This window comes from Pinus tabuliformis, chromosome X (assembly GCF_031772625.1).
Source record: "Pinus tabuliformis cultivar Carrire ecotype Pingquan chromosome X, CPIR1, whole genome shotgun sequence".
NCBI classification, from domain to species: domain Eukaryota; kingdom Viridiplantae; phylum Streptophyta; class Pinopsida; order Pinales; family Pinaceae; genus Pinus; species Pinus tabuliformis.
In genome coordinates, this window is record NC_142308.1 from 158,832,009 (window position 1) to 158,857,582 (window position 25,574).

Below are 25,574 nucleotides of genomic sequence, written 5' to 3' on the forward strand. Positions count from 1 at the left end.
ATTCTTCTTGACTTCGAAACATTTTTCCCTTGTTATAATTAGCCATTTAAACCCAACAATTATCCAAGAACATGCTCTGATACAGATATAAGATCCCCTCTATGGAAGTTTCTCAGGTAGCCACAATTTTCTGAGTTTATCAGCGAATATTTCAGCTAAAAGTTTTGTCAAACATGTCACATACAAGTTGTTGTAGGTGTTGTCTTATCATTTTAAATTCAAGGAAAACACACAGCGAACAAATATTATCCCAATGAAACTCCAAAAGAGTTCAATCTGATGCATTCATTACATAGAAATTAACACACAACTAATACATATAATTTTTGGTCACAACCTCACACAATTTCACAGGGAAAAATATTCTGGAAGCACACATTTACTTGGTATTTAATAGAGGAAAGATGTACAAGGAAAATAGAGTGGATAGAACATGGTAATACGTTCAGCTTGACAATCCACTGTAATAAGTCCTTGAATTCTGCCTTTACACACCAGTAATATTGCTCGGTCTTGGTCTCTGTACTAGCACGCAGTCCCAGAAGTAATGTTACAGCTGTAAGTGTACACACAAGAAAGAATCTGCCTTCCTAGTGACACTTCCAGCACTTGTGATCAATACAAGAGCAAGTTATCAATCCCTTTATGAGCTGACTTGAGCACATTTAACTAAGAACTCAGTCCCCTTCGTTCCAAAATAGATTCAGCCTTCCTCAACAATGTTTCGAGCCAATGGTATTAGGTACAAACTCATCCCTCTAGTGGCAGAAATACGACCTGGGAAATGAAGCTCTTCCAGCAATAAATCAAGGGATTCGATTCTCTCTGGTCTCAGGAAGTCATGACCCATCTATGAGACTATCTAGCATAAGGAAAGGGCTCAAACTCGTTAAATACCTCATAAAATCTGATCATTGGCACAAGCAAATCATTCCCTTAAAGTCCATAACTTGTCCCCTTGTTTATCCTTCACATTTTTCAACTATTTTAGATGGCTTGAATGGCAGAAAGAGAGAGGAACATGATCTTCTACTGCTGTGACTTAGATTCAAACTGGGGCTTGAGTCTTGGCTCCCACGATTTTTCCTTCAACCTGAAAGATGATAAATGAAAAACATTCAAACAATAAATCAAAGATTCAACTGATAACACCTTTTCTATCTCAAATATCTAGATAATATTTTTCTCCTTTGAATTCTAACGGTGACATCTGAGTGATTTCAATCTCAAATCCAACTAGGGTGTCTAGTTTCAACACTGAAGTCAGCTGTAACGACTATGGTTCTAATTTCTAAAACCCTAAGTTCCTCCTTCAAACTCTCTCTAATATGTCACTTTATGCAAAACTCAAAATGCACGAATGAATGAGGAGAGACACCTCATTTCCCATTTTATAACTCACTTACCTTTTCCCTCCAATTAAATATTTAAAAACACTTTTCCTTTCTTTATTTAATAAAGTTACTTTTTAAACTAATTAAAGTCACTTTTAATGCCAGAAAATGCTTAATTCATCTTCGTGGTCACACTGGCCACCCAAAGCCTCTTTTCATCATCTTGCCCTATAGATCTTTTTGCCCCAATTCCAACGAGCTATCACACTAACGTGTTTCTCCAAGTAATAGGCCGGAAACAACACCTTAAGCGTAATTAATTAAAATATGCTGTTAATAACTCTGTTTTATGGAAATCATCGGAATGCAACGAAACCAAGAGCAAATTGTGCGGAATTGATCCTAATGATGAAATATGGTAAGCGATCCCAGTTGGACCTATAAAACTCCTCTAAAACCCTTCGGGCCAACCAATGGAGTAATTCCGCTCCTATGATCAGCCTGACACAAGCTCTAGAAATCCATCCTAACCGCCTCACCAAGTATTCCAAGATTTGGGGACATTACAAAGTGCCATAATCAGTGGGATAACTTGAGTAGTTGAGTACTTTGAGCTTCATTTATGAGGTTTCAGGGTGGACTCCTTGGGCTGGCTGCCTCTGTTATGTATCTTACCAATGTCCCCTGTTCAGTCAAGTGTCATAATCAAGAACAATTTTCCCTGAAGGAAAACAGCCCCAATTATGGAGCCTAACCCCAAGGGGATCAAGAAAATTGAACCTATGACCTCCCCAACTTTGGAGTAGAGATCTCACATTTGGCTCTTGACCACTTGAGGTAACCTTCAAGATTTATCATTCCCTGAAAACATATGCCACCTGATGGAGAAATAAGACCTCAATTGCTATAATCCAATAGAAATCAAGATAAATATGATCAAGTGAAAGTTTTAATAATTAAAACTGTACAATATCATGAAAACATTGGTCATTGGTCATATAGGACATATAAAAAAGGTCAAACCTCAAATAATACGCTGTCAACCAAATAAAAATTGCATAGATTCCATGTGCTAGGCATGGATAATAAGGTGACAAAGGATTCATGAAAACACAAAGATGAAATACATAAATTATAAGCAACAGGAGAGCTCACAATATCTTCATTCCTATTGACCAAATAGCTTCAACGAACAGCAGTACAAAACAAAAGGCTAAGAATGAAAATATCATATGCAAATGCTAAAATATTAATTTTCCATTCTGCTTGTTGTGCTAACATAGATGCATATGTTTATTATTTCCTTCACTTTATAAAACTTGTTTCCTTTGATTAGGATATCCGTCTCAGCAGCAAGGATTCTCCCATATGCTAGGTTTTTGCTCTAGAGGTTAATGTAATCTATGATGTTTTAGTACTACTTCATACAACAAGGAAAATACTATCATAATTAGGAGTGGTGCATGTGCTTAGGAGATCCACCTTTTATTTAAGAATTGAGAATTAATGATCAATTGTTCTCCCATATGCTAGGTTTTTGCTCTAGAGGTTAATGTAATCTATGATGTTTTAGTACTACTTCATACAAGAAGGAAAATACTATCATAGTTAGGAGTGGTGCATGTGCTTAGGAGATCCACCTTTTATTTAAGAATTAAGAATTAATGATCAATTGTTCTAATGTAAGCCAACATGATGGTAGAAGAAAAATACCACCAAAACCAGTGGAAGTGTATGTGGTTAGGAGACCAACCTTTTACTTGAGAATTAGGAATTGATGATCAATTGTTCTAATGTAAGGCAGCATGATGGTAGAGGAAAAATACTACCAAAACCAGTAGTAGTGTATGTGCTTAGGAGATCCACCTTTTACTTGAGAATTAGGAATTGATGATCAGTTGTTCCAATGTAAGCCAACATGATGGCAGGGCACTAAAAAATAAGGAAAGAAGTCTGCAAGTAACCCTTGGAACTTGAACTGACAAGGAAATTTTAAACAATACTATTACTACTGTGGAAAATGCCTTCCACAAGTGGAAGCAATACTTTTTCTCAACTCTGAAGCAATTGTGTATTTAGCAGTAACTGCTTAAGCTCCTTCTTATTTACCTGAGGAATCAACCACCGATGTCAGAGATATTAGCTTCTTGAATCAAATCATAGTGTTTATCAATATTAGTTGAGATAGCAAGTAGAAGTCAAAACTGATTCAATGTTTGAAAAGATTAAAAGCAAAACATACTTTTCCCATGGCATTTCGAGGTAGCGATTCCCATACATATAAGCGGGTAGGAATCTACAGCAAGAAACAACGCTCAAAAGTTAAACTTTGTAGAGAAGAATGTATTCCTGCTCTACCTAGAAGTTAATACACCTGGTAATTTTGATTGTCCTTTTTATATTGTAGTCAATATTTGTCTTGTCTCCAGACATTGTTGATCTCAGATTATGAATGTATACTTGTATATATGTGAAAGCTAAATTTTCATATAAGCTATGCAGAAGACTACACTGGACTCTTTTGACATTCAAAAGATCATTAACGTATGAACTAAAAGTGACAAAGTGCACTTGAAGAAGATTGAGTTTGCATAAGACTAAAATAAGAAGAAAAATTGAACCTTGTATGGAGCAATTTTATCCTTAGCCCAGTTCTGGAGATACTGCAAAGTAATGACAGGTTTAGATTCAACTGCCTCTCTTGTTTTTGCCTCAGGTTCTATCACGATAACTGCACATATGGCTTCTCCATAATCTTCATCTGGCAGACCTAGCACGGCACACTCGGATATATTCGGATGCTGCAACACAAGGAAGTTCATCAACGGAAAAGTTTTCTATGGTTTGTCACAAGAACTAGTTTAACTAATCTATGTAGTTATTTACATCCAACTACTTGCATGTAGTTGTCAACACCAATTCTTGGTATTTTCTATGTTCAGTGCCTATCATAAAGTTATCATGAGGACTGCTTGCACACAGAGAGGGCAGCTTCTTTGGACATACATATACTTTCGTAAAAAATGTTTCCTTTGACTATTAATCTGTGCAAGATATATACATACAAGGGGAAAAAAATACCACATGGTATAGTTGGCATAAAAAATATAAATACTAGCAAAATTGGGAGTAAATCTTGTAGCAAAAATATCCTCGTTCCAGCTACAAATCTGACAAGAATCTAACAGAAATTTCAAGCATGATCAGAATACATCATGATTCAAGTTTTTATGCACAGTAGAACAATGCCTTTAGAGGTTTTACCCAATTCTGAATCAACCTAGATTTTCATAAATTCGATCAGAGTTTTGAATCGATTGGAACTCTGACTTCTTGTATCTTGTATCGCTGGATTCCCAGAGACAGAAGTTTGCTACAAGATTAAACTGCTCTGCAAAATTGCACTTACTCATATAATATAATCATAATGCCACTTGGCCATAAGTCTAGTGACCTAGAAAAGATTGTCATTAATGCACAAAAAGGCATAACATCAAACAATGAAGAGGTTAATTTAAGCCACCACAGAACCAGACCTGTATCGGGTGGATGGATATCCATATATGAAAGTGATGCATTATGACATTTAAATCCTTTCTTCCACTAGAGCTCTTGGGTCCGTGACAACAGCATTCTTAGTTCATTTCCACTCCATGCCCCCCATTGACATGTTCAATATGCAAATGAGCATGCAGTGGCTCCAACACAAATCTTATGAACTAGAAGCCCAGCCCTAAAGGGTGGTGATGAAAAGACTACCACAAAGGTCACTATAAAACAATAATAATATTTCAAGCATAAATCTATCCATGCAAAATTGGCCACTCAACTTCACTTCTCTATTTTATTATACTGAATTGTTATAAGTGCTCAAACATCTGAAGTTGTAGGGTAAAATAACTGGCAAAATGAAGAAAACACCATGCTTGACTGGAAGTTTTATCTTCCAATTGAACTGTATAGCTCTTGCTAATTATTAAGTTGTTTATGACATAATTTCAGCGTTTACTACTTATTGAAACATAATACTTAAATGGTTTAGGCTTTGTAACATATATAATGTAATTGATCAAAAAGAAATTCAAAAGACAAACAAAAATTAAAACAAACCAAGCCAGAAGACTCAACAGTAATATTCTTGAAATTTTGGTACTACATCAACTGCACTTACCTCTAAAAGAGTTGCTTCAATTTCTAAGGCTGAAAGTTTGTATCCTCCCACCTTAAGAATATCAACGCTTGTACCTACAACAAGCCCAAAACGTAGCATATCATTACAGTTTTTCATTACCGATTTTTCAATATAGAAATATATAGCAAAAGCTAGGTGAACATCTCAAAAAATGTATTGTCAATAGTAAAAATGCCCCCAAAATTAGGCATTTTTAGTTCATAGACTAGCATTGGATTTCCTCCTGCGTTGTATTAACAAAAGAAAGACTTTCAAATAAATCATAAACATGAAAAGAATAATAGAAAACATAGTTAAGTAAAACTGGAAATGCAAACAAAAAATTCAAAAATTAAGGACACCCAAGACTGGAATGAGGATGTTGTGTAGAAAAGAAGTTGACATACGCCCCAGAATGACAAAGAATCCATCTTCATCCATCATTACTGAATCTCCTGTCCTGAAATAGCCATCCTCCCCAAAGGATTCCCTTGTAGCCTGCAAGTATTACACAGTTCAAGAAAGTTGGCAGAATGACTAGATTTCTAAGAAGATTATGAATAGAGTTTGATGTCTGTGATTTGGAATAGAGATTCTTTATCACCTAAAGATAGCATAAACTTTTTTATTTAAAAAATACATCTTATATTTACAGAAAAAAATTTACAAACATTAGACAGCAAAAACTTGAAGGATATATACAATCAAGATCGTAACTTCTTATGTAAAGCAATGAAAACAGAAATAAAATGAAAGTTTGCTATGTGCTCTAAAGTCTAAGCATCTTTGATTAACATAGTTCCCTTAGTCGGAAACTGATGGCATTCTCATCACACCACAAGGGACAAAAGGAAAACAATGAGCTGAACTCATTCTCAAAAATTAAGTTACATCAAGTCTTCCAAAGGATGAATACAGCATAAGTCTTCAAGGAGTGCCAAATCCCAGAAAAGGAGGAACTGACTAGAGATCAGCCGTTTCTAAACAAAGCAACCCTCCAATGAATGTGCCCCTGAAGCAATATCAAATACTAATACTGCTGAAACTACTGACAGTTCTTGGCAAACTGATACTCCCGAAAAATATGCTTCGCAGTGTCCGACCAAAGATAAACAAAGAAAAGGCGATCCAAAAGTTTGCTCTTGATCAAATGGCCATTGACCTAATCCCTTGATACATCACAAGCCAAGCAAAAACTCCCAACTTATAAGAAAGACAAAAGGTCCTGTTACCCACAAAAGTGGGTACCCCAAAGCGTATTTTTCTCCTAATCATCTTCTTCCAGAGAACAGCCAGCGACCCCTGACAGCCACCTTGCCGATGTGATGTGCATATCTCCTCCACCTGCATCAACCATATGCTTCCTCGCCCATTTGTCAGGAGCACATGTTAGAAGGTGGACAATCCAATCCAAAAGGTATGTTATTCATTGTGCAATTGGATGCTTATGCTTGGTTTTCATTTGGGCATTTGGCATGGATTATTGGGTGACTTGGAACAAGGAAGGGTTTTGACCGTGGGTTTGTTCCCTCAGCTTAAATGAGGGATTAATCTTCAATCCTAGTCCAATGGGACCTCCCCTAATGGCGTATGGCTTTAGGATGGACACTACTAAGGAAACCCCGATTAGGTTAGCGTGGTCCCATTTTCCCCATTCCATACTTATCACCTCCCTCTATACATTACGCGCCCTCCATCTCCCATCTCTGGGTCCACTGGGTCGTAGCACACCCCCTCCCCTTGTCCACGTATCTAGGTCGGGCCTGGAAACTTTGCTTTGGGAGGTTGATGCAACTAAAAGAAAAGTAAAAAGCATATCATGACCATGTTAGTTTTTGTAACATTGGACAAGTGTTCTAGTCTTCACTTTGATCATCGAGGCTAAGGAACACAAGATCTCGAGAACCTGGAAAAACTTTTAGGAGAAAACACTTAGAGATGGCTCAATTAAGTTAATTGACTAATAATTAAATATTTCCTAAGTCTAACTTAGGAAAAGTGATAAATTAACAGTAATTAATTGAGAAAGGTGAGAATTCTCAAGAAACTCACACAGATCGAGTTTGAGATGATCTTAGTCATTGATGGGGATCTAATCATGGTCGTTGGTTCATGTTACTGCTCAATTTAGTAGGGGTCCTAGGAGGGGTTCCAAAAGGACTACTATAAGATCAAGTGGCAATAATGGGACAAGGAACCACTGTCACCTCAGTCAATGTCCCCTGCTCTTTATGGACTTTCACCGATGGGAGGAGTCTCGGTATGGTGGAAATCACTAGAATGATGAGGTCAATAACAATGTACAATGTGATTTCCAAAGCCCATTCAAAGGAGAGGCTCAAATAATAGGTTGCTTGTTTTAGAAGCAAAAGAAGGGCTCTCCAAGAAAGGCTTGAGGGAAGGAGGCCTAAACCTAGGTGAAAGGATATTCAATAAAAGAGTTATGCCTAGATCAAGGTTTCCTAGAAAGGGAGGAGGACCTCTCTTAAGGTTTTGTGAAATATAGATCATACAAAGGCTGGGACCACAAGAGAGACCTAGGGGATCCAAGCGAGGCCTAGGGTTTGGGGTGATCATCAACAATATGACTAGGTCAAGCAAGGATTAGAAGGAAGGGTCGAAGAAAGGTGAACTTCCTATCAATTTTTGAGAGCAAATGACCCTAGAAATGCCTCTAAACAAGGAAGGTGATGAATACAAACAATTTTGGAGTTAGGGCTTGAGATTTCTCTCAAACTAGCATCGACAATTGATTGAAACTTTGAGAGCACTTAGAGAAAGGGACAACACAATAGTGTACCAATTTGCACCCCAAGGAGATGTCTCTAGTGCAATTCGTGCTAGGCCCTAGTTAGCCTTCTAGGGTTAGGGTTGAAAAATAAGAAAAGGTGAAAGGAAAAAAGTTTTAGGGCTCACCATTAAGGATCTAGGACTAGTGCTTGGCTATTGGGAAGATTGGAGTCAAAATGATCAAGATTTGGGAACTTCACTCTTCAAGAAAGCCTAAAGAAACAACTTCACTACTACTGGATGCAACTACACGACAACTTTAGACTTTTATACTTCGATATGCAAGATTTGATGGAGTTTCAAGGTAAAAGGTCCACAACCTACCCCTAGGAAAATTCACTCTTCATGCTAAGATGAATAACATATACAATGAGCAAAGATCACAAGTGTTTTATAAATTCGCATTAATTTTTAGGGCACAAGCAAAATCAAAGCATAGCATTCCATACATTAGGCATAAGTTATAAAGAATTTTGCATGAAAAAGGCACTTACATGACAATAGAGTATATCCATCCATCACATTTGCAAAATAGAATCTCCAAGAGAGATAGCGAAAATATTCCACACATCAAAATGATTTAATCATCCTAATTATTCCACAAATTGCAAGTCCGAAATCTTTAGAAAGATATATCCCAAATCCAAGTGATGATGAGGAATGAAATGAACCTCATCAATTTATATGATTCTCTAAGAGATTCAAATTACATAATTAGGCATACTGATGCCTCTAATAATAAAATAATGTACAAATAACACCCTTTTGGTGACAAGCCCAGCAAATAGCTCCATAATATGAAAAATAAGTCTTTCAAGAGGGCTCAAATGATAATACAATAGCTAAGAAGGTCATTGGAAGGCCTAGTGAAGTCCAACATGTGCCAAAATGAATGGAAGGGCTCCAAAAATTAGTGATGAAGGGGATGACCGCTTGATCTCCAAGCAAATGACCTGTGGTGCTCCCAAGTGGTTGTGGGGGCAAAAAATCATCCTCATGGGTCTCCAACTGAATCAAACAAGCATGTATCCCATCAACAAGGGCTAGAACAATGATGCAAGCCCTCCCATTGGCATTCTTCTTTGAACTTGATGATTAACCTTTGAAACCAATTCTAGTTTTATCATGTTGAGGTCTTTGAGTATTAAGGATGGTATCAAGAGTTTGAGAACTTTGCCAGCTCTTATTAACTTGATTCAACTCTTTCCTTAGAGAGACAATTTCAGCTTCACATTTCTCACATATTTCTTCTCTTTCTTTTAGTTTGTGGTTTAGAAATTCTTCCTTCCTTTTTGCTTCTTCCTTTTCTATTTTGAGAGAAATGACCTTCTTCCTTAATTTCTCATTTTCTTCAATAGCACTCTATAGTAATTCATCTATATTTCCTCCCTCTTCTTTTTCGGAATCATCATCATTTGTGAATGCCATGAATAACACTTCACTGCTTCCAGCATAGTCATCCTCTTCATCAGACTCATCATTATTCGTTTTGAGTAGAAAGGTATTTTTAGTTGACTTTTTCTTTGTAATCACGAATTCTTCTTCATCGGGGTCATCTTGTTTGGCAAAGAAATTATTTTTATATGGCCCTTTCTTCTTGAACATCTTCTTTTCGTATTCATCTTCATCATCGCTGTCATGTTTATGAGGACATTTTGCAGCATAAAGGCCTATTCTACCACACTTGAAACAAATGAGAGGATAACTACCTTTGAGTTTGGACCATTTCCTTAGTTTCTTCACGAATTGTGCTAGTCTTGTTTCAGTATCAAAATCATCACTGCTATAATTACCATTTTTCCCCTTTTTCAATGTTTTTAAAGCCTTCAATGCAGTTTCCTTAGAGTTTGGGATCCCTTTTCTCATTTCATATGCAATGCGAATCCCATGAAGTTTGCCCATTTTTAGGGTATCCAAGTCCTTCATCTCTTCTATAGCACTGACTTTGGAATCAAACCGTTCTGGAAGTGATCTCAAAACTTTTTGGCAACTGTGCTTTCTTTAATGTTTACACATAGACCCTTGAGTGAGTTAACAACTTCATCCACTCGGAGGAAAAGGGTTGCAATGTCTTCTTCGTCATCCATTTTAAGACTCTCAAATTGTCTTCTATGAGTTTCGAGATTTGCCTTATTAACCCTCGAGTCTCCATCATAGATAGCAGTAAGCTTGTCCCACATTTCCTTGGCAGATTCACAGTTCATAACTTTTGTAAATTTTGAATCAGAAATTACACTTGTTATGGAATTTAGTGCTTTGGCATTTGCTATATAATTTTTTATTCCATCCTGATATGGTGGTGGAGAAGCTGGAACTTTATACCCATCTAGAACTGATTGCCATACTTCTGGTCCAAGAGACATTAAATAAAATGTCATCTTACGTTTCCAAAAGGCAAAATTTGTTCCATCAAATTGAGGGATTTTTCCTGAATCCTTATTGGTCATTGTGACTAAGAATCCTTCTTCCAACTGTTAGGTTGATTATGAAGAAGCTAGCTCCGATACCAATTGTTGAAACACTGAAAGGGGTTGAATCAGTATTTCATTCAATTGTTATAATTAATGCCAATTAAGATTTTTACAATTACAAGCAGAAAGTAAATAATACGAACTTTATTAAGAACAGATGAGGACACCAATCCTCTTTTTACAATAGATTGAGTACAATAATGTTGAGGGCTCCAACCCTTCAATCCACTAGGCTCCAACTTGTTGCCAAGCTCCAGATTGGGCTTCATGAGGCTCCAACCTCTAGGGCTCCAACCCTCTCTTTCACAAGGCTCCAACCTTGTTTTATGAGGCTCCAACCCTTCAACTTTTAACAAATAGAATGTATAAGTGACTTACCAACTGCTCCACAAGACTATTCCAAATACTTCATTGTCCAAGGCTCCAAATACTTCATTGTTCAAAGCGTCAACTACCTCACTGCCCAAAGTTCCAAACACTTCACTGTCCAAAGTTTGCTCCAAAAGATGCTTGTAATTTTCTTCAAAAATATCAATGGGTTGCTTCAAAAGATGTAGTAATTTGAATTTCGACTCCAAGTCTACTTCTTATCACATTACTTCAACACCCAATCTTTGTGAACATAGGTCCGTGTTGAAAAATGTGTAACTAGGTTCGGTCTTCATAAGTATGAAATGTATTCGTGTAAATATAAAATGAAAAAAAAAAATATTATTATTGGAGCATGGGATTCATGCTCAAGTTCTTTTATTTTATAGGTCAAGCACCCATTGAGTGCTTCTAGGGTTTTTCCTAGGTATAAGAGTCATTGTCATATATTGAAGACCCTATGGGCACATTGTAAAGTGTAAAGAAAAAATTATTTTGTCTTTAAAGTGTCAAAATACCTCCAAGATCAAGTCGGCCTAATGAGCTGTCAAGTCGGCCTAAATGAAGAGCCACGTCCAACCTTGAAGAAGCCTATATATAAGAGGAACTCATCCTGCATTTGTATCACTCACTCACTCATCTCTTATGGGAAGAAGCAGAAGAGAAAGAAGTCAAGAAGGAAGAGTGAAGAAAAAGGAAGTCAAAGAAGTCAAATTTTCTGGGCCTTATTTATTCTTCTGGGAAGGTTGAAGTTAGGGTTTTTCTACGATGGATCTTCTGGGGTTCGATTTTGAAGGAGAAGACAAGGGAAGGCAAGAGAAGGTCCCTTAGGGCATCCTACTAGCCCTAGGACTCAAGTCAAGGCAAGCGAAGTCAAGAGGAAGGCTATTAGAGGGAGATCAAAGTCTCCTAGAGGAGTAGCAGCAGTTGCAGTAGTTGCTGGGGAGCAGGATTTTCGAATCTACTGGGAGGTCGAAGATATTGCAGCTAGAGGTCATGGTGGACTTGATCTTGGAGGGTATTTGTCTAAGTCTAGGTCATGGTATTCGTCAATTGAAATATATGAAAGATAAGGAAGAGATTTACGGGTTTTCCCCCCAAGAGGAGGGGTTTTGGCCCTAGCTTGCAACCTATATACTGTGTCACTATTCTTACTGCTTTGGTAGTTGTTTGATGTATTGCACATTGGAATAATAAAGAACAAAGCTAATAAGTAAAAAAGTAACACGAGCAGTTATCAAGTTAAGAGAGTTAACATATTCATTGCCCTATTGAATTCTCAACATTGTTTCAGAGCTTTGGTTCTCTAAGGGCATCATGAAGATCTCCTATATAATGAAGAAGTTCATCAAGAAAATTGCAAGCCATCTCAAGAAAGGTATCAAAGAAGCATGGAGTTTCTTATTCTCTTCAAAGAAGGAATCAATAAATGAAAGGGATGAAGGTCTCTTCTCGGCTCTCTTTGTTACATTCCAAGATGAAGACATCTAGGTAATTGATAGTGGTGCATCGAGGCACATGACTGGTCACTCCAACCAATTGAAGACCTTATCAAAAGGAAAATCCGCTTGCTCTGTGGAACTTGGAGACAACAAAAGCTATTTGGTGAAGGGCATTGGATCAACTTCCATAAAGCTCAAGGATGGAAGCAACATCCACCTCAACAACATCCCATTTGTTCCAGGTTTGCACAAAAATTTACTTTCTATTTCAAGTTTAGAAGATAAAGGAGATAGAGTAGCCTTCATTAATGGAAAAGTAGTTGTTTGGGGAAAGGACTCAAGCATAGATCAAGCTAAAGTTATTGGTATCCAAGAAGGAAGGCTTTACAGATTAATATCTCCTGTAAACCAAGCCCTAGTTCACACTGAGATTAGTCCATGTGAACTTTGGCATCGAAGGTTTGGTCATCTACATTTCAAAATACTTCCAACTTTAAGTTCCATAGTAGATGGAATACCGAATTTGAAGGAGGATCATGAAGGTGTCTGCAAGGGATGTGCATTGGGCAAGAATACCAAGAGACCATTTGGAAGCAGTGCTTCACGGTCGAAAGAAATCTTGGATCTTATTCACTTTGATGTATGTGGCCCTATGACTCCAAAATCACTTGGAGGCCATCTATACTATGTCACATTCATAGACGATCATTCAAAATAGATAATGAAGTTTTTACAAAATTTCAAGAATTCAAAGCTGAAGTGGAGAACCTTAGAGAAAGAAGAATCAAGATACTCAGATCTGATAATGGAGGAGAATATACATCTAAAAAGATTATGGCATTCTGTAAGGAGTCCAGGGTTAAGAGGGAGATGATAGTCCCATACAATCCTGAACAAAATGGAGTTGCCGAAAGAAAGAACAGATCCATTGAAGAAAGTGTAAAAGCAATGTTACACGATCAAGATGTACCTAAGTTTCTATGGGGAGAAGCAACCAAGACAGCGGTATACATTCAAAATAAATGTCCTCACAGATCTCTAGATAACAAGACTCTGGAAGAAGTGTTCACTAGGAAGAAGCCATCTGTAGATCATCTCTAAATTTTTGGGTGTCCTGTGTATATTCATATACCAAAGGACAAAAGAAAGAAGTTGGATCCTTCCAGTATGAAGGGGACTTTTGTTGGGTATAGTAACTCATCAAAGGCCTATAGAATCTATATGAGAGATGGACATCACATTGAAGTTAGTTGTGATGTCATATTTGATGAGAGTATAACATTCAAGAAGTCAAAAGAACTTTCCATAGATTCTGATGACGAAGAACTTCCAATATTTGAGGAGGAAGTTGACAAGGAAGGAGAAGGATCACACCATGAAGAAGAAGGGCCAAGTGAACCTGTTCAACCCGTGGTCATTCTAGAAACAAGGAAAAGACCTAATTGGTTGAAATCCACACTACTTGATGCAGAAGGTCATGGGGCAGCACAAGGATCATTTAGAGAAAGTAAGAGACCCAAGAAATATTTTGGGTATGTTGCATACATGACAAAATTAATAGAAGCAGAACCATCCACCTTTGAAGAGGTTGTAGAACATCGAGAATGGAAGGATGCCATGAATGAAGAGTATCAATCTATAATGAAGAATGGAGTTTAGGAGATTGTACCTAGGCCCAAAGACAAATCTGTGGTTACTTCCAAGTGGATCTATAAGATCAAGCATGCCACTGATGGAAGTATAAATAAGTACAAAGCAAGATATGTCACTAGATGGTTCTCTCAACTTGAAGGCATCGACTATGAAGAAACATTTGCTCCAACAACAAGATATACAACGATTCAATCATTAGTCTCTTTGGCAGCATCGATGGGATGGAACATCCACCAAATGGATGTCAAGGCTGCATTTCTGAATGGAACTATAGATGAAGAAGTCTATATAGAACAACCCTTGGGATTTGAAGTCAAAGATAGGAAGGCATATGTTTGCAGATTGAAGAAAGCATTATATGGCCTAAAGCAAGCACTAAGGGCATGGTATGCTAGAATGGATGCATACCTACAAAGAATAGGCTTTAGAAAAAGCTTTGTTGACTTGAACCTTTATATTAAGGTTTTAAACAATGAACCTGTAATCATTCTTTTATATGTAGATGATCTTCTCTTGATAGGTGTAGAAGATTGAATTGAAGAATGTAAAAAGCAATTGGTAGCAGAATTTGACATGAAGGATCTTGGGTTGATGCATTACTATTTGGGACTAGAATTCTGGCAAGGAGCAAATGAAATCTATTTGGATCAAGGAAAGTATGTGATCGAGATTCTAAAGAAGTTCAACATAATGGACTGTAAACCTATGACCACTCCGATGATCACAAACTTGAAGAGACTAACTCATTGGCTCATTGATGTACTTGGTGAATACTTGACCAGACATATGATTTGCAGTAAATGTTCTCAGTCAATTCCAAGTGGAGCCGAAGCATGATCATTGGATAGTTGAGATATCTGCGAGGAACCATCAACTATTGTTTGAAATATGATAGAAGGAATGATGTCCAATTGATTGGGTATACAGATTCCGACTGGGGAGGCAGTGAACAGGATGGAAGAAGCACTACGGGAGGATGTTTTAGTTTAGGATCCTCCATGGTCTCATGGATGAGCAGAAAGCAAGACACCATTGCTTTCAGTAGTGTTGAGGCTAAATATGTTGCAGCATGTGAAGTAAGTAGAGAAGCAGTCTAGTTAAGGAAGTCGTTATCTGACTTGTTTGAAGGACCGATGAACCCTACAGTGATAATTTATGATAACACTAGTTGTATTCGTTTGTCTGAGGATCCAGTGTTTCATGGAAAGACAAAGCATATCAACAAGTATCACTATATTCGAGAGCTAGTACAAAATGGTGTGTTGCAACTACGGCATATCTCCACTGATGAGCGGGTAGCTAACATATTGACGAAATCAATTCCGAACAAGAAGCTTGTATACTTAAGGGGCAAGCTTGGTTCGGTGGATTTGTCCTCCCTAATTGAGAGGGAGAGATAGACACTACATTCTTGTCTTCACTTAGGAAGAAAGAATGGAGGATTGGGTAACCATCTAGCATTTGATACTCTTTGAGAATGTGGTAGGGCATTTAAGACAAGAGTATTCGTGGACCGATATTCTTTGAGGATTAGCTACCCAAGATAAGAATAGTCCAATGGGAGGTCATACTCTGTGAACACCTGGGTGGGGTATGTACCTTGGGAGACAATGATGATGGTGTCTATATATATCATTGGTCTCGCCAGCATTGTGCTCTGATCTTGTCGAGAGATAGAGTTGTTAGTCAAGGCCTTGCTATGTGACAATGCTGGGTAATATGATGCTAGACAGATGGGTTGCCAATCCAACTCTTCTTATGAGATCTCTTCAGATTGAGAATGACCATGTACCCCTTATGAATACCTCCCTAGTTAAGAGGGAGTGTTGGAAAATGTGTAGCTAGGTTCGGTCTTCATAAGTATGAAATGTATTCTTGTAAATATAAAATGAAAAAAAAAAAATATTATTATTGGAGCATGGGTTTCATGCTCAAGTTCTTTTATTTTATAGGTCAAGCACCCATTGAGTGCATCTAGGGTTTGTCCTAGGTATAAGAGTCATCATTATATATTGAAGACCCTATGGGCACATTGTAAAGTGTAAAGAAAAATTTATTTTGTCTTTAAAGTGTCAAAATACCTCCAAGATCAAGTCGGCCTAAATGAAGAGCCACGTCCAACCTTGAAGAAGCTTATATATAAGAGGAACTCGTCCTCCATTTGTATCACTCACTCACTCATCTCTTATGCGAAGACGCAGAAGAAGAAGAAGTCAAGAAGGAAGTGCGAAGAAAAAGGAAGTCGAAGTTTTTGGGCCTTATCTGTTCTTCTGGGAAGGTTGAAGTTAGGGTTTTTCTGCGTTGGATCTTCTGGGGTTCGATTTTGAAGGAGAATACAAGGGAAGGCAAGCGAAGGTCTCTTAGGGAATCCTACTAACCTTGGGACTCAAGTCAAGGCAAGAGAAGTCAAGAGGAAGGCTATTAGAGGGAGATCAAAGTCTCCTAGACGAGTAGCAGCAGTTGCTGGGGAGCAGAATTTTTAGATCTACTAGGAGGTCGAAGATATTGCAGCTGGATGTTGTAGTGGACTTGATCTTGGAGGATATTTGTCTAAGTCTAGGTCATGGTATTCGTCAATTGAAAGATCTGAAAGATAAGGAAGAGATTTACGAGTTTTCCACTCAAGAGGAGGGGTTTTGGCCCTAGCTTGCAGCCTATATATTGTGTCACTATTCTTACTGTTTTGGTAGCTATTTGATGTATTGCACATTGGAATAATAAAGAACAAAGCTAATAAGTAAAAAGGTAACACAAGAAGTTATCAAGTTAAGAGAATTAACATATTCATTGCCCTATTGAATTCTCAACAGTCGGAGCTCAAAATTGTGCCTCACGAGTGACTGTAACTCAAGGTCTGAGCCCTCCAACAAATTCGTGCCCTTGCAATGTTAAACTACAGGTCACACGTGTAGATTTGAGTTCATACAAAATTCTGAGCCTTCAACCGAGCTGTAATCTCTCCACAACTAGTAATCCAAGCTACTACAATAGTAATAGTCCTCTGTAATGATAAGCTACAAAACCGAGCTCCTCTAAGTGATTGTTCTCTGTTGATTTCTGGTAGCATCGGATGTGCTCTAAGTCTCAAATTTTGCAGGGAGGCTTGGGCACATGTATTCCAAAGAACCCAAAAAGTGTTTTGGGAAATTCCACCCGGAGACAGTTTTATTAAAATAATTAATTATTTTTAATGGGTCCCTAAGTCTAAACTTAAGAAATTAAAATAATTAATGGGTATTAATCTAACTGTGGGTGTAACTTCTAGAAGAAGACAAGGATCAAGCAGAAATGATCTTAGCCATTGATTAGCTTCTAATTTGGGTCGTTGAATGTCAACGAGAAGATTATTTAAGGAGGCTTGAGGGTCATTTGGAAGACACACAGAGAGTTGATCAGTCAAATCGAATTGTTGAAGCTAGAGGTAGCGCAGTGATTCATAATGATCACACAGAGAGGGGCAGAGGGAGTTTTGGCTGAAGGATATTCTCCGGAGCCAAGAATACTCAACAAAGAGGCAGAGAGACACACAAAGGAGGCAACGCAAAGGCCATAGAGGATGAAGCAGAGCCAAGAAGGGCTCACGTAGGGGCCACGCAAAGCAGCGTAAAGCCTTCACGCAGAAGTCTGAGATTTGCTGGGAGGCTGATGTTCTGAGTCGAGAGGGCTAGAATTAACTCCTGAGAAGCAAATCGATTCCCAACAGAGGTGACGCAGGGCCTTAGAGGCTGACATAGGCCCACGCAGGGGCAACATAGAAGTAGCCGGGGAACTCATTGGTTCCGCTGCCGGATCAGCCAGGACTTGCAGTGTAGAGTGAGGTAATCTCACTAATTTCTTCTGTCGAGTGATATTCTCTATAATAGATTGCCAACAAGGCATCTAGAGGTTGTATTCAGCAATACCTCTGCTTAATAATAAAAACCCTTAGATCTGCTGCACCGGTTTTCCCGCATTAGGTTTTTCCGGGGATGTTTGTCCAAAAAGAACTGTGTCATTTGTGTTGTATCTTTCTTTATTATTCATTTTCTTGTTTCAGCAGATTATTTAAATGGTGTAGGCTGCAGTGTATGTTATTTGATGTTTGTCGTAGGAAACTACAAATAACTTGTTCATGTAAATCTAACAAAGAGGAGAAATATCATCAGTTTTTGCAGTAGGGATTCAGATTCAAGGAATTTTCACATTCTTAAGGTCCGAGGAATCAAGGGTCCTTTGGTCTGCAATCCGAGCCTTCCAACTAGTAATCTGAGCCTCCAAAACTATTCAACAATCTAAGATATGTGACTATCCACAGTTCCAATCATATCACAGGCTTGCAAGTCTGAGGCACCATCACAGGTCGGAGCCAATAGGTCACTGTCCACAGGTCAAGGATATGTCTCCCGCAGTTGTTTGAGCTTCTTCAACAAGTCCGACGTGAGTAGTCTGAGCTTGAATGATAAGCCAACACAGAATTAACCCAAACAAATAGATTTTAAGTCCTCCTCAGCCTCCTTAGTTCACGAGATGTGAACTCTTCTCACTGTTCTGTGTTCCAGTGATTTTCTTCACTGAATTGGATCATTGGAATGAGGAGTTCGAACTTGAATTTATACTAGTTTTGACCCATAACGAAGAGACACACCCCTTGGACATGGAGCCGGCTTGTACATGTAGGCTTATGTCAGCCAACATTCAAAATTATTATATTTCAACTTGAAAAATCATTTTCTCTCAGTCTAAGAGGAGTTAGAAGACAAGCAAGGGCTCATTGGAAAGAGGAAAATCTCCTCTACAAGCCTATGCCAATTCCATCCTTAAATGAGGTCATTTTCCATCAATAAAATTATATTTTGTGAATTTTCATCATTATTTTATCCAGGACAATCCTATGTTTTTCCATGGTAAGCTTATGGTTTCATCATATGCTTAGGCTTCTTCTTTAGGGCTCCAAGTGTGTTCTTCATTTAGAGCATCTTGCTTCAACAATCCTCCATGCCATTATTATCTTCATCAGTGCTCATATTGACATCAATGACAATTTTGACCAACAATCTCCCCCTTTGTCATTGATGGCAATATTCTCTCTTCTTCAACATTTTCTCCCCCTTTAACATCAATGGAAAATGGGGTGTCCAAGTACGCCCCCTATCAAGCTGCTTCTTGTCATTTTGCTCCCCCTGTCATGCTGCTCCTTCCTTTGTCAATATGTTGTCTTAATGTGATGCAAGAGAAATGACTGCCATCTTTTGGCGAAGATATTCAAATGCTTCTCGTGGTATGGGTTTTGTGAAAATATCTGCAATTTGTTCCTTTGTATTGACGTATTCCAATTTGACATTTTTCTTTGCAACTTGTTCTCAAAGGAAATGGTATTTGATTGGAATATGTTTTGTGTTTGAATGCATTACCGGATTTTTTGAAAGACTGATGGTGTTGGTGTTGTCACAATAGATAGTGATTGGTTGATTAATTTCTATGTTGACATCTTTTAGAGCTTCATCCACAATATTTGAGTGCAACCATCTGCAGCAACTATGTATTCGACTTCAGTTGTGGAGAGAGATATAGATGATTGTTTTTTGCTAAGCCATGATACAAGATAGTCTCCCATGAAGAATACATTTCCGCTAGTACTTTTTCGATCATCTATGCTTCCAACCCAATCAGCATCAGTGTAAGCTGTCAAAGTAAGAGTTGTGATTTTGGGATACCATAGGCCAAAATTAGGAGTACCTTTCAAATATCTGAGAGTTCTTTTAACAGCCATCAAATGGGATTCCTCGGGAGCTGATTGAAATATTGCCACCATTCCTACTACTTGCATAATATCGGGTCGTGAAGCAGTTAAGTATAGAAGAGATCCAATTATTGATCTGTAAAGAGTTGCATCTACCGAAGGGGATTCATCATCTTTGCTTAATTTGCAATCTGTAGTCATCGGTGTGCTCATAACAGCACATTCTTCCATCCCATATCTTTTAAGCATGTCTTTAAGATATTTTGTTTGGGATATGAACATACCTACTTTAGTTTGAATTACTTGTAGTCCAAGGAAGTAAGATAGTTCGCCAATCATAGACATTTCAAATTCCTTAGACATGTTTTGAGAAAATTCATGACTCATCTCATCATTGTTGCTGGCAAAAATAAAATCATCAACATATACAAGGGTGATTAGTAATTTATCCTTGTCTATCTTCATGTAGAGATTACTTCCAGCCACCCCCTTTTTGAACCCTTGTTGTTGTAGATAATGATCCAATCTTGCGTACCAAGCTCTAGGAGCTTGTTTTAATCCATATAACGCCTTTTTTAATTTACAAACGAAATATTTTCCTTCTGCTAGATCAAACCCTTCCGGTTGCTCCATGTAAACTTCTTCCTTTAGATCACCATTAAGAAATGTTGATTTCACGTCCATTTGATAAAATTTGAAACCTTTTGAATAAGCAAATGCCAAGAACATTCTTATAGCTTCCAATCGAGCTACTGGGGCAAAAGTTTCTTCAAAGTCAATTCCTTCAATTTGTGAGTATCCTTTGCAAACAAGCCTTGCCTTATTTCTAATGATCTATCCATCTTCATTCATTTTGTTTTTGAATACCCACTTGGTTCCAATAATATTTTTTTTCTTTTGGACGAGGTATGAGTTCCCATGTTTCATTTTTTTCAATTTGAAACATTTCTTCTTCCATAGCTTTTACCCAATGAGGATCCTTGCTTGAGCAAAGTTTTATGGCTCTATCACACAAATAGTAAGGCAACATCGTATTTTTTTGGTGTATTTGTCATCCTTCTTCAGGTTTGTATTCCATCATCTATATTCCCAATAATTTGTTCTTCCGGATGGTGTTTTTGAACAAATTTTACTTTTGATGGAGTTTGAGATGGTTCCTTTTGACTTTCTTGATCCTTTTCTCCTTCTATTGTATCTTCTTCAGATTCTTCAAGAATAGAATCTTCTTCACGGACTTCAATTTCCTTTTCTGGAAGCTCCTCGTCAATCTTCACATCAATGCTTTCTACTATCTTTCGTAGTCGATTATTGTAGCATTTGTAAGCTTTTCTCCTTGTAAAATATCCAAGGAATGTTCCTTCATCAACAAGAGAATCAAACTTGCCTAGTGAGTCATCACTGATCTTCATAAAGCATTTACTTCCAAAAATTCTAAAATATTTCACTGAAGTAGCTCTTCCTTTCCATAATTCATACCAATGTTGCCAAAATCGGCATTAGGATAAAATCGACAAGGGTCTGGAAAACCAAAAAATCGTAAAAATCGGGAAAATATCGATAAAAATCAGCAAACATCGGTAAAATTAAGATATCATAAAAATATCTTTAAAAATCGACAAACATTGGCTAGGCCAAAAAATCGTGATTTCGAGATAAAATCGAGATGCTATCGACATGTTCGCAACACTAATTCATACGGAGTCTTGTCATTATTTGGTCTTAGTTGGGCTCTATTCAAGGTATACATTGCTGCCCCAACTGCTTCTCTCCAAAACTTGGCTTGCAAATTCGCTACTAGTAACATTGTTCTCGCCATTTCTTGCACAGTTTTGTTTCTTCTTTCCACTACTCCATTTTGTTTAGGAGTTCTAGCTACAAAAAAATCTCTTTTGATTCCATGTATTTTACAAAAATCATTGAATTCCTTTAAAGTAAATTCTCCTCCTCTATCTGTTCTAAGACACTTGATTTTTTATTCTTTTTCATTTTCCACAAGAGCTTTGAAATTCTTAAAACATTCAAGAGCTTCGGATTTAAATTTTATAAAGAATACCCACATCATTCTAGTATAGTCATCTACAAATAGAGCAAAGTACCTTTCTCCTTGTAGAGTTGGAGTTCTAGTTGGTCCACATAAATTTACATTTATGATCTCCAAAGGCTTTGATGTTGAGAATTCCTTAGTCTTGAAGCAAGTTCTAGTTTGCTTCCCATGTTGACATGGGCCACACACTTGTTCCGGTTTTAGAATTTTTGGAATGTCTCTTACTGCACTTGTTTTGTCGATTTTAACCAAGTTGTCAAAATTTAGGTGTCCCAATCGCTTGTGTCATAACCAACTTTGATCTGTTTGACTCATGTAGCATTTTTCTTCTTGAATTTTACTCAAAATGTATACGTTATTTGGTGTTCTTACTCCTTTTCCCACAAGTTCTCTTGAAGAGGATTTTCTTATCTCACAATCTTTAGTACTGAAGATAACATTATGTCCTTGGTCACAAATCTGGCTAACGCTTAGAAGATTGTGTTTGAGCAGTGCGTTTTGTTCTTTTCACTTTCCATTAACAAGAGCAACTGTCCCTTTTCTGGCAATTTTGACAGATCCACTTCCAAAGAATACATTTCCATCCTTTTTATTTAATGAGATAAAATTCTTTTGGTCACCTGTCATGTGTCTTGAACATCCACTATCCACAAACCATTGATTTTCATCACTTTGTGCACATAAAGCTAGACCACATTTATCTGTCATGGGTTCCTCCTTTTTCAACTCCTCCCTTTTTGACATAAGTGGACAATTTTGTGCATCATGATCTAAATCATTGCATTTTGAACATAGTAGATCATACTTAGCCAAAGGATCAAATGAATTATAGGTCTTGATTTGACCTTGTTCTTTTGAGCCAAGCGACTTATCTTGATAATTGGTCTTATATCTCCTTGAGCTATTATCCTTATAAACCTTGCAATTCTTAGCTTGATGACCAAAATTTTTACAGTAAAAACAATAACCAAGAAAGATAGTTTGAAACCTGTTTGGATAGCCTTGACTTGATGCAATATTCTTTCCTGGAGATAGCTTTTTTTCATTCCTTGGGTTGTTGTAGGTAGATCTTTTTTCTAGGTGTAACAACTGCTCTTCATTTGGAGGATTGCAAAGGATGTCAGCGTAACTTCTTTGGATTTCTTTGTGAAAATTCCACAACCGGAATCCTTACTGCAACAACTGATGATATTGCTCCTATTTGTTAAATTCCTTTAAACAAATTACTTGTTGTTTCCTATGGCAAATATCGTAATACAGACACTGCAGCCTTCACTTAATTAAATATTATGCAGAAACAAGAGACTGAGCAAGAAAGAAAATACAACACAATGGACACCGTTATTTTTGGACAAATGTCCCCAGAAAAACCCAATGCAGGAAAACCGGTGCAGTAGTTCTGAGGGTTTATTATTATTAAGCAGTAGCAAATTCTGAATACATCTTTGAATACCTCTCAAGGTTATTCAGTTACAGAGAGAGAAATACTGGTAGAAAGATTTGTGAGATTACCTCACACAATCACTGAGGAAATCCCAATTCATTCGGATACTGGATGAAGTGCCTCTGGCAGGCCTTATGTTGCCTCTGCGTATTCCTCATGCAGTCCTTGCGTCAACTTCTCTAGGTACTGCATTAGCCAATCTGCTGATCGATTTGCTTCTCGTAGTCTCTGCTCTCAGCCTCCCGGTCTCACACTCTAGCTCCCGGCTTCTGAAACTGACTCTCCCCAACATAATCTCGGACTCTCTCTCACCCTCTGCGTGACCCTTTGTGGCCCTGCGTCAGCCTCTGCGTCTGGCCTACTGGATCACTCTTTGCTTCTCTCTATTGATGATTCTTTGGATGAGAAACTCTCTCTCTCTCTCTCCAGATGCTATCCCTACCCCTCAACTGCAAGAAATCCCCTTGATCAGGACTTCCTCCTTAGAACTTCGCACTTTAGAAATTCGATCTCTTGATCTCTCGGTGTGTTTTCCAAATGACCCTCAAGCTCCCTTAAATAAACTTCTCGTAGACATTCAACAGCTTAAATTAGATTCTAATCAATGGCTAAGATCATTTTATCTTGATCCTCCTCTTCTTCTATAAGTTACACCCACAATTAGATTAATACACATTAATGTTTTTAATTTCCTAATTTTAAACTTAGGGGCCCATTAAAAAATATTAATTATTTTAATAAAATTGTTTCTGGGTGCAATTTCCCAAAACGCTTTTTGGGTTCTTTGGAATACATGTGCCCAAGCCTCCCTCCAAAATTTGAGGCCTAGAGCACATCCGATGCTACCCCAAATCAACACTCACTCTTAGCGAGGAATGTGCTCTAGCAATATACGTTGTTGCATACTGCTCTGACTCTAAAGCATCTTCTTCTGCATTGCTGATGTTTGACGTGATGTCCACCAACTACTGCGTTGCTCCTGCAATTGCACTGTTGTTGACATTACCACTATCACCACTGCATCCGTACTACAGCTCCCTCTCAAGTGCTGCATCTGTGCTGCTCCTAGCACTACCACTGCCAACTGCCACTGCACTACAAACTATTGTTGATAGCAACAAAAAAAACATCCAAAATTAATGAACTAACTGTGTTCAGTATGATACCACGTGAATGTTGGAGCCTGACTGTTGCTAGTCTCTGCGTTGATCCTCTGAATCTATTGCGTTGTTGCTGACCTCTGCACTGCTGCCAACTCTCCTCTGTGTTGCTCAGTCTTTGGCGCTCCTAGCCACTACAACTATCTCCTCGACACTCCTCGGCACCATTTGACACTAGTCCATCCCGCTACTTCAAAACTGGGCTCCCATAGCAAGGTATTGATCTAAGAGGTCGACTCCTCAAGCATCCTGCCCATCTGTAGCTCTTTCGAACTACAACTCCAAATCAGCCCACCTCCTTACTGGATGTATCTCAGCTGTCATGGTTACTCCTCCTCTTTGATCTTCACGGGCGTAGCCTTCGGATCGTGTTTCTCATCCTTGTCCTTTTTCTTGAGAGGACATTGTGTAGTGTAGTGACCCGTCTCACCACACCTGAAACACTTGATCTTCGAAACATCCTTCTTACGTCTCCGTTGCTCCTGTTGTCCCTTCGATGCAAGGGCTACATTATCCTCCTCCTCCTTGGGCTTTGACCCACTGTTGCTGCTGCTTCCATCAAGTTTGACCTTGACCAAGTCTCTCCTTAGCTCCTCTTGTTTTAGAGCTGCCCACATCTCATCCCAATTCGGCAATGTTGCTCTGCCCAAGATACTCTGGACAAAGACTTGCCACTCATCTGAGACAGAATTGAGGGCTAGTCTAACCAACTCTGAATGCTGAGGTGTATGCCCCGTAGTAGGCAACTCATCATGGGTTTCCTTTAGCTTCGTGAGGAATGGATCCACACGCTATCCCTTCTACATTTGAGCAGATCTTAGCTTCTACTCCAAGTGCATCTTCCGCTACTCGGAAGATCCCTGATATAACGTGGCCAAGGCATCCCACATCTCCTTCGCAGTCCCTCTACTAGTAGTGTGACACACCATGTAATTCTCAACTCCATCCAGGATCATCCTCTTTGCCTTCGCCATCTC

General features: G+C 38.2%; 1 protein-coding gene across 3 annotated transcripts in view; it reads right to left on the minus strand.

Annotated features, from left to right (window-relative positions):
- Positions 1 to 2,958: 2,958 nt before the first annotated feature.
- The window catches only part of LOC149138939 (putative CoA ligase CCL8), a 286,441-nt gene continuing 263,825 nt past the window's right edge, over positions 2,959 to 25,574 (minus strand). For all 3 annotated transcript variants that reach the window (XM_089446836.1, XM_089446834.1, XM_089446835.1), the window contains exons 13-17: positions 5,913 to 6,003; positions 5,506 to 5,579; positions 3,956 to 4,135; positions 3,577 to 3,630; positions 2,959 to 3,443 (exon numbers count right to left, since the gene is read on the minus strand). In XM_089446836.1, the coding sequence (XP_089302962.1) occupies positions 3,387 to 3,443; positions 3,577 to 3,630; positions 3,956 to 4,135; positions 5,506 to 5,579; positions 5,913 to 6,003 (456 nt within the window). In that variant the 3' untranslated portion in view covers positions 2,959 to 3,386. The remainder of the gene's footprint in view (positions 3,444 to 3,576; positions 3,631 to 3,955; positions 4,136 to 5,505; positions 5,580 to 5,912; positions 6,004 to 25,574) is intronic.